This window comes from Lycorma delicatula, chromosome 3 (genome assembly GCF_047948215.1).
Source record: "Lycorma delicatula isolate Av1 chromosome 3, ASM4794821v1, whole genome shotgun sequence".
In the NCBI taxonomy this organism is placed as follows: Eukaryota; Metazoa; Arthropoda; class Insecta; order Hemiptera; family Fulgoridae; genus Lycorma; species Lycorma delicatula.
The window spans coordinates 30,268,457-30,284,029 of NC_134457.1; the positions used below are offsets into that span (position 1 = coordinate 30,268,457).

General features: G+C 28.0%; 1 protein-coding gene across 1 annotated transcript in view; it reads right to left on the bottom strand.

Moving 5' to 3' along the window:
- The window catches only part of LOC142320832 (uncharacterized), a 136,503-nt gene that overhangs the window by 25,527 nt on the left and 95,403 nt on the right, over positions 1 to 15,573 (bottom strand). The window contains exons 4-7 of the mRNA XM_075358807.1: positions 11,297 to 11,425; positions 4,855 to 4,982; positions 3,651 to 3,831; positions 1,873 to 1,989 (exon numbers count right to left, since the gene is read on the bottom strand). Coding sequence (XP_075214922.1) covers positions 1,873 to 1,989; positions 3,651 to 3,831; positions 4,855 to 4,982; positions 11,297 to 11,425 — 555 coding nt within the window. The remainder of the gene's footprint in view (positions 1 to 1,872; positions 1,990 to 3,650; positions 3,832 to 4,854; positions 4,983 to 11,296; positions 11,426 to 15,573) is intronic.

The following is a 15,573-nucleotide window of genomic DNA, read 5'->3' on the forward strand; positions in this document are numbered from 1 at the left end:
CATTTATTCCAATGGTATTATTGTGTTTGGTTTTCTTTTAAATGAGAAATTATTTTTTTCCTTGTTGTTCTGAAGGTCTCATTGTACTCACCTTCTTTTAATTTGTTAAATATGAATGAATGTTTATTTATGTAGATAATTAATTATGTCATAATTAATATGACACATTTTTCATTTTGTTTTTATTTTTATTTATTCTGTATAGGAATGTGTTAGAGGGTGTGCTGTTTTCCATTTACATGCTTTGTTAACTTTTTGAGGCATTGACTGCTATGTTAAAAAATATCAGCAGTATAAAATAATCAGCAGTACCTATCCAAATAAAAAAAAAAAAAAACAATGTATTTTACTTAGAATTAAAATGCCTGGTTTTATCTGATGGAGCCATAATAATCGTTATGTGATCATAGTATAGGCAGAGTCAGGTATATTTAGTTGCACTGAAAGGATAATCAAACCATGAAGAAGCTGCAGTTTGAGACAAACAAACTGGCTGAAAGTGTAGTTCAAAGTTCCTTCCAGTCGACAGTAGTTTGTCCCTTGCAATCCCCTTTGAAACAACATGGTATATTTATTCCAATGAGAACAGTATATTAATGGTCAATGATTTTGCATTGGCCAGCTTAAATACACGCTTTAAAAATGACAAAATTGCACCTTCCAGAATTTTAAGACTCATCCGAGGAGAGGGTGAGATTCTTAAAGAAGCATGCTTTATCATACTTGGAATCATATAGCATGTGTAGGTATCCATCTGAAATATGATCACTTAATCAGTCCTTAGTGAATTCAAATGTTGTTTAACTTTATTGAAGTATGAGAACTGTTTTATTATTTTTTTAAAAATATGGTTGTATCTTAAATAATTAGTGTTCTAATCCTTATTTTCAAGATATCACTACCTGAAATATTCTAAGTACTTTGCAACCAAAGTTGTCACAAATTACAATTACAATTTAATATATTTTTATCTAGTCTGAAATCTATACACACTCTATAGATTCAGATTCTATTATTATCTGACTAAATATACCAATATAAAATATTTGATTTATGTAACATGGTTGGACTAATAAACTTGGTTTTAAGGGTAAATGACTAATCACTGATTCTGTAACTAGTGTTGAGGGAAAAAACTTTTAATGCTGTGTAGCCTTTATGTAATAGATGACAGCTGTCTAGTTAGGTTAAACAAACCTCAGATTGATGGCTGTACAAAAGATTTAACTTATAGTAAGTATTTTTCAAATAGCATGGGAAATAGTCCAGGAATTCCAGAATGTAGTCATCATCATTAGAAGGCTGTACTATTTGGATTTATTTGTTTTGTAAATTACAGATAAATATTAAAACTGAACTCTTCATTAATGTATATAATCATTCAATTATCTTCAGATGAAATATATTAAAAGATAATTAAACAATTTGTTATAAAATATGATAGATAACTGGTTTAAAAAACAATATATAAAAAAAATAAATACATTTATTGGTCAGCATTATAATTTCATAGAGGGTTTTCTTCTTCCATCTCTCATCACACGTAAGTATTTAATAAATAGTCCAGCAAATTGCATCCTAGCAGAAGATTATAATTATTTGGAAAAAAATTAATTTTGCCATTTTTATCATGTTAATTTTCCCTCTTGGTTTAGCACATCACTGAGATTTTTTTCTAGAAAATCTTGTAGAGATAAACTAAGAACTTAATTAAAATATTAAAAATATTGAGAGGTATATTAACCAACTCAGTCACTGATATATGATAATTACATATATTCATATTTATACATAGTTAATATTTTAACTTTCAGTTGATAAATAATTCTATTAATAATTAGGCACTAAAGTAATATTCAATTAAAAACTCACTTTCCACTAGAATCCCTAGCATGTTTTATAGATGGGCTACAAATTTTCTTCATTGGTTTGTTGCGTTCTAATATAGGACCATCAAACAATTCTATCATTGACTGGCATGATGGTGATCTGCAACAATATTACATTATTAATATAAGAAATATCACAGTAAGATTACTGAATTATGGTTGATTGGATTTTATGGCAACATTAAAAATCTTCAGTTACCAAAATATTATTACTGTTTAGACACTGATAAAAAACTACAAACTCATTGAGAGTTGTAAGTATGTAGAAGTGTTTATTAATGATTGCACGCTTGCAATATTTACAAACATTTAAATTCAGATGAGATTTTAGATTTGCTAATAAATATTTTATTTATGGGTTACTTTAAAGGAATAGGATTAGTAAAATGATTTTTTTTTTACAAAAAAAAAAAAACAAAAAATAAAAAAATAACTTACTTGAATTATTTTATTCAATCAAAATAGTCATGATTGGTAAAATTTGCTTATCCTCCAGAAATGAAAAATTAATCTGAGAATAAATGCTGGATCCTTAAAGGAACTCTTCAGTACTGATCTCTTCAATAATGTGAGTTATCAAATCTTCTAGACTCTTCAGACTAGTCTAGTAATCTATTTTTAAAGTACTACATAAAAAATATAAAGGCTGAAGGGCAGCCACTAATCTGATGAATTCAACTATACTTCACCAAAAACTTGTCTGAGTAAATTCATTAATGTTCATGCAGTACATAAACAGACACTATCTTGTTAAAAATAAAAATGACATATAATTGGGAAAGAAAATTGAAAATAATTTCTAAATAAGTTAATGTTTTATGATAACTATATTTTAAAAAAAACAAATCACATAAGTTGTTGGCTTCTCAAAAAAAAAGAAGCAAACTGTAAACCAACTTTATGTAGTGGTAATATTGTAGCACTGTACTCATATAGATTTATAAATCCATCTTAGTGGAAAAAGCTCAGTTGTTTCAGCACCTATTTTAAACAGAACTTCACAGCCTGTCTGTCACAATTCTATTGTTTTTTCTCAAAATTTGTAAAAATTAATTTTAAAGTTCAGAAATCACGAAACTATTTTTATCCCAGAACTTAATAAAATGGATGGCAAATCAGGAATTAGTTTTGAAATAGCCTTTGGATTTATACTAACCCTGCTTATAAACTATCTAAAATCAACTAGATTTAACAATTGCAGAGGAAGAAATTCTTCCTTATTTTCTAATAATGTGTCTTAAATAAACCAGAATTTTGGGACAGCTGCTCATGTATAAAGTACATAGTTCATAATCCCTTAAACAGTAACTAAATAAAAATACTGTATATCTTTGCTGTAAGATGTAAGAATCATAGGATCTATATCATTCTAAAGAAAAAAAAAATCATCTTTGGTGACCTATTTTTCTAGAAACAGATTCAAAAGAACAAGTAAAGTGAACATTGACTATAAGATTGAATAATTAAAGATCTAGTATGGTGTTATATAAGAAAATAAATATTTAACAAACTGACAATTGTATTTGATGATTAATGCAGTGATACTGATTGATAAATGAGTTAGAATTTGTTATAATATGGGTGAATAGTCCATTATTATAGTAAGCTGTGTCAGATTCAATCCATTAATGCTTAGTTGTAAGAATTCTATTACTGATCTACCATGACCTTCCTAATATAAAGCAGCTAATGCTGTCATATAAATGATGTATAATTTAAAATTTATCAATAATTGCTATTTAAAAATTAAATCTTACTTACTTGAGTTTGTAGTTGAAAAGGGATAAATGAACAACATCATTGAATTTTCCAATAAATATATAAGTACAGTTTTGATTCCAGTCTAAATTTCTTGAGTCAAAATGACCAGATCGTGATTCATTGCCTGAGAATATGATTTCACATGAAGGGCGCGCAGTTGAATGCCAATTATGTCCATCCACTGCAATAAAAATTATGTACAATATTAATTTTTTAAAATTAGGATTAAAACTGGTGAAATGAGATGATCATTATTTTCACTGCCGTTCAATGATTTTCAGTCATGTTGCCCGTGGATTTCAGTAGTAAAAATTTTGTAAAATGATTAGTTTTTGAAGACAAAATGAAACTAATTTAATTTTAAACTATTTACTACATCAATATAATATTTCATTATTAGTTATCAACATTGATATTGATACACTGAAGTTCTAAATTATCGCAGGTAACAGTTTTGAGTTGGGAAGTTGTGCATTTTCTATGATGTCAAAAATGAAATTAGATGCGAATTGTATTCTATTTTTTTTTTTGTTTTATTTATACATCTTTCATTAAATATTTTTGCTTTCATATTTATCATTTAAATAACTCACTTTCAAACTGTATAGAAATTGTTTTACTCGAGTACCATTTTGTTATTGTTAATAATTTTTAATGTTTTTAAAGAATATTAGAATAATTTCTTACACTGATCAAGAAATTTAATAAGAGAAGACTATCTTAAATTAGATTGATGAAAGAATTGCATAATTAGTTCCATGAGAGCTTTTGAAAGAACAATTTCAACCATAGCTTGAAAGTGACATTAATAATTTTTACTACTGAAAAAAAATGTTATCATATGTAAACTACTGTATTAAAAAAATATTATTATCATGTTTGTCATGCTGATTAATGAATTTTATCACATGTTATTTATCCTCTGAAAGTTTTCACTATAATTGTTACAGGCATTTACAAACAAATATCATGGAACACAGTAAGAAAAGAATTAGACAGGAAGTGCTGCAAGTGGAATGTAATTATTAATATCAGAAATTAAAATTAGATTATCTTGTAATAAATAGTATGTGCTAAATTGGAATAATTAACAATATTTCAACAATTTGTTACTATAAATAACAGAGTTAAAAGTGACCAGTGATAATAAATGTTTATTGCAAAATAAATATCATAAGACATTAGATTAGCTTACTTGACTTACTCAGGATGCCCACTTCTGTCATCCTGGATGTTGGTAAAGTAGTGGCTTCTGTAGTAACTGGTTTATCCCAAAACTCAAGACTAGCCAAAAAACCATTGTGATCAAATGGTGGAAGAGAAGAACCTGATCTGTAAATTATAAGATATACATATCTGTAATTAAAACATTAACGATTTAAAGTTGACTTTAGCCAGCACTGCAGTTATTTCAGTGTCGCCTTTAATGGTGCAATTGTCACTGATAGTGATAGTGCCATTATTGGTTGTGTGTTACTACACCCATCTATTACTATCAGTTGTAAACTGTTCATACTTCAGTGCAATATAGTTTTGTTTTTTGCAGTTGTGTTTTTATAAAATGCCTTATTTGAAAGAGGAAGGTTTGGTATATAGTGGAAGCTTATTTGCGTACTGTATCCTTTCAGAAAAACATGTAAAATATTTGGGAAAAAATTTCTGTATGCCAGTATTCCGGCAAAGAGTAGCATACACAGTTTGAACCAATATTTAAGAAGAATTTCAGCTGTTCCAAAAAAAAATCTATAAGTAACACAAGGTAGTATAAAATACGTATTTTGTCTTAAGATTATTTATGATTTGAATTTGAAATCATATTGCATAACAACTGTGCAAAATTTTAAGTCAACAGACTGAAAAATCTTCATTGTTGTGATAGCTTCTCAAAACTGTTGTTGATAAACAGATAGTCCTAATGCTATATTTCATGTCAGATGAGGCATAGTTTCATTTATCTGGGGATGTTAATACAGAATACCCGGTATTGGATTATTGAAAATCCTTACCAGATTTTTAGTGTCTACTTCATGATGAGAAGTTGATGCATGGTGTGCTGTTTCTGGTAATCTTACAATAGGGCCAATATATTTTAATTGAACGGTCAGTCAATTATGTTTTCATTCTTTAATTAAATTTATAGAATATTGCACATTGTAACTGTATTTAGTCTATAGAGTTTGATTTTAAACTGTTCAACTGGTAGTATAGAAAAAATTATACATTTTTCAGCAGGGTGTATAAATGGGTTTTGCACTACTCTGTGGATAGGTGAGAATTTTACTTAAAGGAAGCTGTGCTTGTTACCTGTAAACTGTTTAGTAACTGGAGAAAAAACAATTTTTTGCAGCATGTAGCATGTATTGATCAGTAATATAATCCCCTTATCCTCATTAAAAAATCTTGATTTCCTAATTGATTATGGGTGAGGTGGATATTTATTGCCTGGAGCAACACTTTTAAACCACTTTTTGGGTCTGTTATTGGATTCATTTCATGTTCCTCTAGCAGTAGATAATCTTTTTCTTTGTATGATATTTGTTAATTTATAAGCTGTAACTTTATTTTGAACAAGTTAAGCTTAATTACATAGAATATTTTTTCTGATGGTGTTACGTTAAAAAATTGTTTGATTCTTACTTAATATAAATCCAAGACCAGATGAATTAAAAGCTAGCGTGATGGCAACTGCACCAACTGTCCAGCCAGTTAGTAATTCTAAGGTTTGGTAAGGGTAACTTTTCTTATGTCTCTATCCAGTAAATGCAGAAAAAAGTCTTACTTGGAACAGATTTATATTGAGTGAAACTGAGCATCCATATCTCTTAATAAGATCCACTAAATCATATCTTTATTAACAAAAATTCACCAAAGAAAAGAAAAAACTGAGATAGAATAAATAGATAAAATCTGTTGATAGTAAAATGTTTCTTACGGAAGGTTGAAACATGATTAAAACATTTATGGTTAAAATGTGTAATGACATACAACTATAAAAAAATTGAAGATTCTAACTTAATCAGTGTTAAACATCAAAAGTAAAAGTACTAAATAAAGGTAGATTAAAAAAACGAGACAATATTACATTTTGAACATGTTTACAAATGTGGTATATCAAGAAAGAGAAGGAAGAGATACTCACACCAACAACCAAATAATAATAATGATTTTTAAATGAGGGCTTTGACTAAGGAAAATCTTAGGTTTCATGTTACAATAATAGAGTTATTTTTCATTTAATAAATATATTTTCTACTTCAAATTACTAATAAAAGAAACAGGAAGGGGGTCAACCCTGCTTAGTTCTTATTTCTCCTGTTATATAATCTTCTAAATCCATAACAGTACTTTAACAGAATTAAAATACAATTAAGACAATTAAAAAAGAACAGTAATGTCCAAAGAAACCTACAAAAAGAATTTAACAATTCTTATGACAGTCACACAAAGAGTTAATCTTGTAATGTTAATCCAATAATCTGTTGTAATGTTTCATCTGTATTGTAGTATTATAGGACTTTTAATGTGGAATCATGTGATTTTCATTCATTAAAGATATTTATAAAAAATTCTTTCTCCAAACACACTGAAAGAAAATTGTTTGAAATCCAGTGATCTTTAAAATTCTGTCAAATATTTTATTATTATTATAACCAATCACAGAAACGTTTAAATAATGGACTTGATCATTGTCTGCCTTTTAAATATAAGATACCATTAAAGTAGATAAATTTTTAACAGAAATTTTAATAATAATAAATATAATTTTCTTTTTGTAGATGACCTCAAAGACTCAAAATCTTTTGTAGATAGACACCTGAAAAACTCTAAGCTTGTTATGTGAATATGGAATAAAAATTTTGTAGCATATGAAAAATTTTGTAGCATATGAAAAATTCCGTGCCTGATTGAGATTAATGAACCTTTTACTTGAAACGGTTTAAATACTACTATTCTGCCAAAGGGATTAGTATTAATTAACAACATAAAATTATGCTATATAAATGCAAAAGTTTGTGAATCTGTCTGTTTTTTTTTTAACAGTATCACACAAGAGCCAACCACCCATTGCTTTCAAATTTTCAGGATATATTTGTGTTTTCCCAGGAAATGTTATAAGTTACAGATTGAGGCCCTAGCCCCCCTGGGGGTTAAGATATTAAAGATATTCATAAAAAAATCCTTTTATTCCATTATATTTCTGACACCAGGGCAACAGAAATTTAATCAATAATTCTTTTTTCTTTAATAGTATTTGTAAAATATTTAATATTCTCATAATCTGAGGATAACAAATGCACTGGGGATCCAGGGGGTGGAACCCCTTGGCTACAGATAAACGAATGAAAAAAGCAAGCCCTGACCGGCTAGTTATGCTACAGATTGTACTTTTATTCAACAATATAAAGTAATAATTACTGAACTGAAAGCACTTATTAACTGTAAAAATGTGAGAAGTGTAGGCAATGTCACTGTACACATACAACAGCATTAAGTATAATTTAAAGTATAAGTATAATTTTAAATTTATTGTTTGTTTATAAAACGGTAATGAAAACTGTTTTGTTGAAACATAATGATCCAGTATTTCTGAGAAACAAAGTGATTCCAATTCAAGCAACAATACATGATATTACTAGTACAGAACATTATTAAAGAACATTAAATAATGAACATTATTAAATAATGATTACTGAACATTACAATGGTACCCTTAACTAGTGTTACATTACATTACAGTCACAATTATGTGAAATTCTGTTTAATTGAAAACAGAAGTTAATTAATGTTGACTTGGAGAAATGCTTTCACTTATGCTTTGTCATTTGTAATATTAGGTGAACTGATTATAAATTAGTAGTATGGCATTGTTAATATTAAGCTGAAAAATTATTTAATAATGATTTTATTTTCTGCTGGTTAAAACATACTAACATAACATTCACATTAAAATTAAGTAAATAAACTAAATTTCATTATGAAATTATCATAAATTAAAAAAACTCTTGCGCAGTTCTGTGTAAGAAGACTGACTTTCATTTCCAGTGCCCTCATATGCACTACATACATTCAATTAATGAGTAGACTCTACAAACAAGCATCGTTTCAACTCGCTCACTACTGTCACTTACTGCATAAGTGCCTATGAAAAATATACCACTACATTGTCAACATAACCTCAAATTTAGTTTGTGTTGTCTGTTGTCGACCTAAAATTGAGCGTAACTGAAGAACGACTACCAATGTTTATCAAATTTTCACATGCACATCTTCAGATACACTAATACATCATTTATAAATTTCAATGAAACTGATAGAGTAGTATTGGAGATTTTCGAGCCATGAAATTTAAAAAATTTTTGAAACAATTGAGAGTAACTCAAGAACGACTCAACCAATTTTCATCAAATTCTTACACACACAACTAAATATCAATGCATATCTAACGCATAAATATAAATGCATAACAACGCATATCTAAGTTTCAATGAAATTGGTCATGTAGTGTTGGGAGATTATTAAGTCATAACATTTTATACATGAATGGTATATTCATAATCATCATAGCTCAAAAAATGTAAAGAAAATTCATTTTCAACATCCCACCATATGATTGGAAATTGTACTCAAACTGAGTACTTTTATGTTGTCTGTTGTTAATCTTAAATTCAGATTAACTCAGGAATGATTCAACCAATATTTATCAAATTTCACATGCCTAACTTTATGCACAACCTAAACAAAAAAGCTCTAGTAAAATATACTAATATGAACACACTCTACCGACTTACTGCATTCCTTTCAACTGCTCAGAGCTTGGAATAGAGCTGTAACTGAATTTTGAATTCTGTGGTTTTAGTAGAGAAAGAGAAATTAGTACACAGCTATTGCTAGTTCAATCCCTTTCTATCAACAGAGAACATGTCACAGTCACATGTATTGTATAATGTTTGGTATAAATGTATATGCCATATATTATTGTTTTATATACTCGTGTATGTAAAACAATAATTTTTGTTTATATATATAACTTTATACACATATATAATTTTGTTTATATACATAAACATATATATATGTTTATGTACATACACTGACATGCAGCTAAAGCCCTATAACTCCTATAAAGTAAGCCTTATAACTCCTAAAGTCCTATAACTGTGGATTTTTCTGATGCACGGCTTACACGCATACACACATAACTTAATAAAACTACTTATAATTTTATTTAAATATATATTTTTTCTTTTATTTAATTCAATGATTCTAACTAAAGCGCGCGCGCATACCGCATTTAATTCGAGTAGATGTGGCGGTACTAGCGGTGACGGTCGGCACTAACTAAACTAATGTAATTTCACAACTTAAACAGAACAAATCTCGCTTGTACGGTCGGCAGATGTAGCCGCAATGCTTAACGCACCAGGTACCGAGTCGACCGAGCGATCGAGTTCGAGATCCAACCAGACCGAGTTACTTTTTACACTTCAAATATTATTAATTTATTTAATTCTACCGCTCACCTGTGACGTCACAAGATAGCAGTAGTTTAGAGCTTTTTTTGGGGTGGCGGTGCGATTTTGCAAAAACGTTTTTGGCAAATATTTTTATTTTTTAATTTTTAACAAATGTTTTAAAAAAAAAATGACCTTAATTAGGCGAATCTCAAGATACTGAGCGGGATTTTGCTCTACATCCTCACCCCTTGACCTTTTAAGTTGAAAACTTAATGACCCATAACTGTAAATAATCTGCCCAAGTTTGGTCAAAATCGGTCCAGTAGTTCTAAAGATATAAGGTGATTTAGAGGCCAACCCCGAACACACACGTACACAAACACGCGCGCGCGCGCGTATATATATATATATATATATATACGAACATTAATATGGGAAAATTTCCATTTGGTTTTATGGGTTACTTGGATGTCAAAATCCGGTGAAAATCGCATATGCCCAAATTGGACCGATTACAATACTTTTCCTTTCAGAGCTATAGCTCTGCTACAGCGCTGTCTAGACGGAAAAGTAATATATATGTATATTGGTTAAAAAAGGAAAATTATCTGAATCAATAGTTATAAATTATAACTCTGTTTAACCTCTGAAAAGGAGATAAAAATATATACTGTTTTGAGAATAAAATTAATGACAAAACATGCCAATATGATGTAAAGTTTTATAATATGGAAGATTTATTGTATATTAAATTTAGCCTATATGTTAAGAATTTAATACCGAGAAAACAATATGGCATTTATCACTTTAGTTCATGAATTTATTTCCTTTAGCTTAAAACTAGAAAATCTGGCACTGTATCAAAATAGAAAATATAATTTTTTAAATTCTTTTCTTTGTTGTGTATTCAATATTAATTTGTAGAACTGGGATTATAATCTAATATTGAAAATGAAATCTTAAAAATATGATTATTGTTGTAAAAAAAATGTTAAATTATTTACCTGAACAAATATTATACGTAAATAATAAAATACTAGGAATTTTATAAAAATGTTGGTATTAATTTTTACCTTATAAAGGTTATTAATGTTATCATATTTTCTTAATATAATTCATAAATAAAAATTATTATACATTCTATAATTAAATTACTATAATTCATAGTTACATTATTAAATTTATACTTACGAAAATTCCAGTAATAAATTCGGTCCTGGATAAGTAAGTTCTTGTTTCCGGTTACTACACAGTGTTGCTAATAAAGGACTAGATGTCGTAGGTCCTTGATATATTTTTATATGATCAGTCGAACAGCGACTGAAAATAATAATAATAACAAAAGAATATGTAAAAATAAACTATTATAATAAAGAAATATTAAATTTCTTTTACCATTTCCTATTTAGGGAACACGGTTGAAGCCAAGTATACAATTAGTGAGCTATAAATACGTTTATTTTGATTTTACGGTTCTTATCTTTTAATCAAAACAACTTTTCAGTTTACCATTATTCAAATCGGCGGCAAAATATGTGGTCATTATGTGATACTTAAATAGATGGGGTATATAAAAAACGTTCCACTGACGTAATATCGGTATTGGTTTTTATGAAGTATACGTACATAATATTATAGAAAAAATTTATATTATAAATAGAAATTAATTTTGCGGAAGCAGGCACCGATTCAAAAAAGTGTCAAAGGAATTAATTACGTATTTGGATGAAATTATTTTTTACTTTTTAGCGCATTTTGATTTCGGTTCTATTTTAAAAAATAAATAATTATTTCATAATCTTCTGTGTCTGATTAGTAACGATAAGTTATCGGCGGAATTAATGTGCTTTTTGCTGATATAATGCAGATTCCTCTAATCAACGGCCATTTTGTTCAACCTCCTTGGTGTGAAGCAGAAATAAATTTGCGGCATCAGTTTTTTCATTTTGTGAGCTAACAATAAACATGAGAAAGAAATGACATAGAATTCATTGATTTCTTAAATAACTCGCGTTTTGGGGAAGTTACAATTCGCCAGTTGGAGATGCTTTGCGAAAGAAGGGAGGTACCTTTAACAGAGGAATTTGCAGACGGAAATGCTGCAAGAATATACCCAACTGTTAAATTAATTGAATATAATCGTAGTATGACTGATATGATATAAAAAACAAATAGATTTTATATTATAAAAGCTATTTATGAATCACAAGAAGCTGCACCATATGGGAAATGATTTTTATGGGAAATCAGAAATGATTTTTTCAACAAAAGATATATTTCTATAAAGAATAGGTAAAAAAATATATTGTACACAAAAAGAAACCCAAAAGCAGCAGTATTCAATAAAGGAAGAGGCAAGAGCGGTAATAAAACTGCTGTGGTGGAATATCTGAAATATAAAATATATAAGCCAATAGAGATCGATAACAAAAGGAAAACAAATTATTAGAATAAAAATTAAACATTCCGTACAATCATTAAAGAACAGCAATTGCAGAAAAAATCATTGATTACACTATATTCTACATACAACCGTGTTTGGCACTGTTCTATCATGAACGATAAAATATAATTAAGCACATAATAGAAAATTCATATAATGAAACAGTATAAAGAACCAATAAAATTTATTTTTATTATTACCAATTCTATCAGATGAAAGAAAATAATAAAGACTAGCTAGTATTTATATTTCGATAAAAACAGATTTCAAATTGCATTAAAAAACAAAATTTTTTATAAAGGAATGTAAATCTGTTTTGAAATCTATAAAATTGGTTAATTAATTTCTTTTAAAGATAATTATACTGTTTACTTTTGAAAAAGGTTCAATTATAATTTTTATACAAACAAATTGAAATTTAACCTTCTATTTTTGTTATTCAATCATAAAAGCTTACGGTTGAAGGTAAACTTTCATCCAGACAGATTTATTTTCTTCACCTTCTTTTTTTATATAACTTGAGATCATTTCATTGATTTTTTTTCATTTTTAATGCTGAATTGTTTTAAAAGATTATGGTTAGAGATATACTGAATTATATATTATACAGTGAAATCTCCTTATTTGCACTTCTCTCGTATTCGCAACTTCGTTATTCGCGGTGTAATATTTTGCGATGTCTTTTCTATATGAAAAAACGTGTTTATGCTCACAAACCCCGTAATTTAATACACTTGAAAGATATAATTACAGAAGTGCATTTGTTTGAACAAGACGTGTTGACCCGAGTTTTGGATGATTTTCTAAATAGGTTGGAAACCTGCATTCAAATGAATGGCCACATGAGTGAAATAATTTAAAAAAAATGACAACTTTTAATCAAATAGGTTATTTTTATCTTTATTTGTGTAACAACAAAATAATATTATTTTCTAAATTAACTTTGTACTGCTCATTTGAGAACCGTCCGTTTCCGGTAAGTCACCCTATTCAAGCGAAAATTTTAATAACCTTATTTCGTATAAAATGGTCATTCATTATATAACTCTCTTGATGGAGGAGTCATTTTAATCTATTAATACAAGTATAAATAATTCGTTTTTGTACCGATTACAGTAAGAAATATTTACAAGTACGCTAAATATTTTTAAAGAAATTATTGTTTGAAATTAAACAAAATTATAAATAGATTTTAATTGCGGAAAGAATTTTTACTATTTATGAAAATAGTTAAACAAACAGTATTGCAGAATAATCGGTTTCTGAATGAGCCTAATGTTACGAGAAATGAGTAATATAATGCCTTATACAGCGACTGTCTGTTTCGTGCAAACAAGCTTTTATTTTTATCGTATGCATTGTAGTTCAGTATGCGAAATTATTACCTGTTTTCTTTCTTTTAATTTATGAGCAGTTACTTCAATGTGGTTGTTAATTAAGATATTATTACTGCTTATGTTTTGCTGTGCTGAAATTTGTACGGGAGCTTATCTTCTGTTGTATTCATTGTGGTCATTGGCTACAACTAAATACTTTATTGCGTATAATTTATTTTAGAAGCCTTATTGTAAAAGAGAATCTGTACAAAATGGTTCTGAATCCTGAAGATTTATATTGTATTGGATGATATGAAGGGTCAAATGAATTTTCCACTTATAAGTTTTCAATATATTTTGAATACCTCTGGACAATGTTTCTGTGTTCCATGCTTTGTGATTTTGAGGTCCGAGAAGTTTTGTCGTTTTCATATCCCAAAGTGAAGGTTAATATGTTTCTGTGAGTTTTGTAATTTTGTTGATATGTGAGGAATTATTTACAAACAATAGCTATTATTTAGGTAAAATTTGAATAAATTTCACCTTTTCATTAAAGTTTACTTTAAACCGTTTAAAGTCTATTCTATAAGCCTATATAGTAAAAAAAAAATGTATATATATATTTTTTTCAGTTTAGTAACTTTTTTGTAATATCCTTGCCACTTCATATATATATATATCACTCAGAATTCGTTAAATGTGTATTTTCCTCCCGATAAATAATTGCATTTACATAGTGAATTGACAATGAAATTTTAATTAAAACACAAACCTAACTTTAATTCTAACTAAAAATAAATCGTCTTTGTTTAACCAATCTAAAAACCTTTATTGTAGTAACAAAAGTTATTTATCTTCAGTTATAAAATATAATTATTTTTAAATTTTAAGATTCTTTCTAAAGAATCAAATCTCTTTCCTGGTAAGGAAAACTATAATAAAAATCTGATGTTGACAACACATGACTTCCTTGTACGCTTATTAAATTACATATATACATTTTTTGCTGCATTTCATTTAAACTTATTTCATTTGAAAGTGAGATACAATTCTTCAATTCTTTGATAAAGCAGACAGTTACACAATTGCATTGTGGTGGACACCATATTGCATCAAATTTTTTGTGGGGTCCGTATCAGCATTTTATCTTAGTTTAAATATTCATATTGTTTCACGTCGCTCAAGTAGTTATGTGGTGTAAGTGAGAACGTGTCAGATCCGTAACCATGGACACATCGGTTCGAACCCGACTGCATATATTTATATCCTTTGTAAACTTATTTTTTCAATTTAAATATGTTGCTTTATTAATAATTATTAACCTCTGTAAAAAATTTGAATTATAATGAAAAGTTTACTTCACTAATAACTCCTGATTTTTTTTCAACCAGAGGTTAATAAATTATTAATAAATCAATATATTTAAATAAAAAAAAAAAAAAAGTTAAAAAAAAAGAGATGAAGTCGAATTCCAGCCGATGTACCTTCCCCTTATAAGATCCAAATATCTAACTAATTAAAATTCTATTTGGCTATAATTTTGGAACCAATGAAAATAAGTACCACTCATGATATATCATTAAAAAGCTATCAATGAGGGCTTATTACTGTAGTTAAGAAAAAGAACAAAATCCAAACGTTTTTGGTTTTTGGTCTTTTTTTGTTCATTTTTGGTCCAGTCGACTGCAATCAAAGGAGAGGTGATCAAC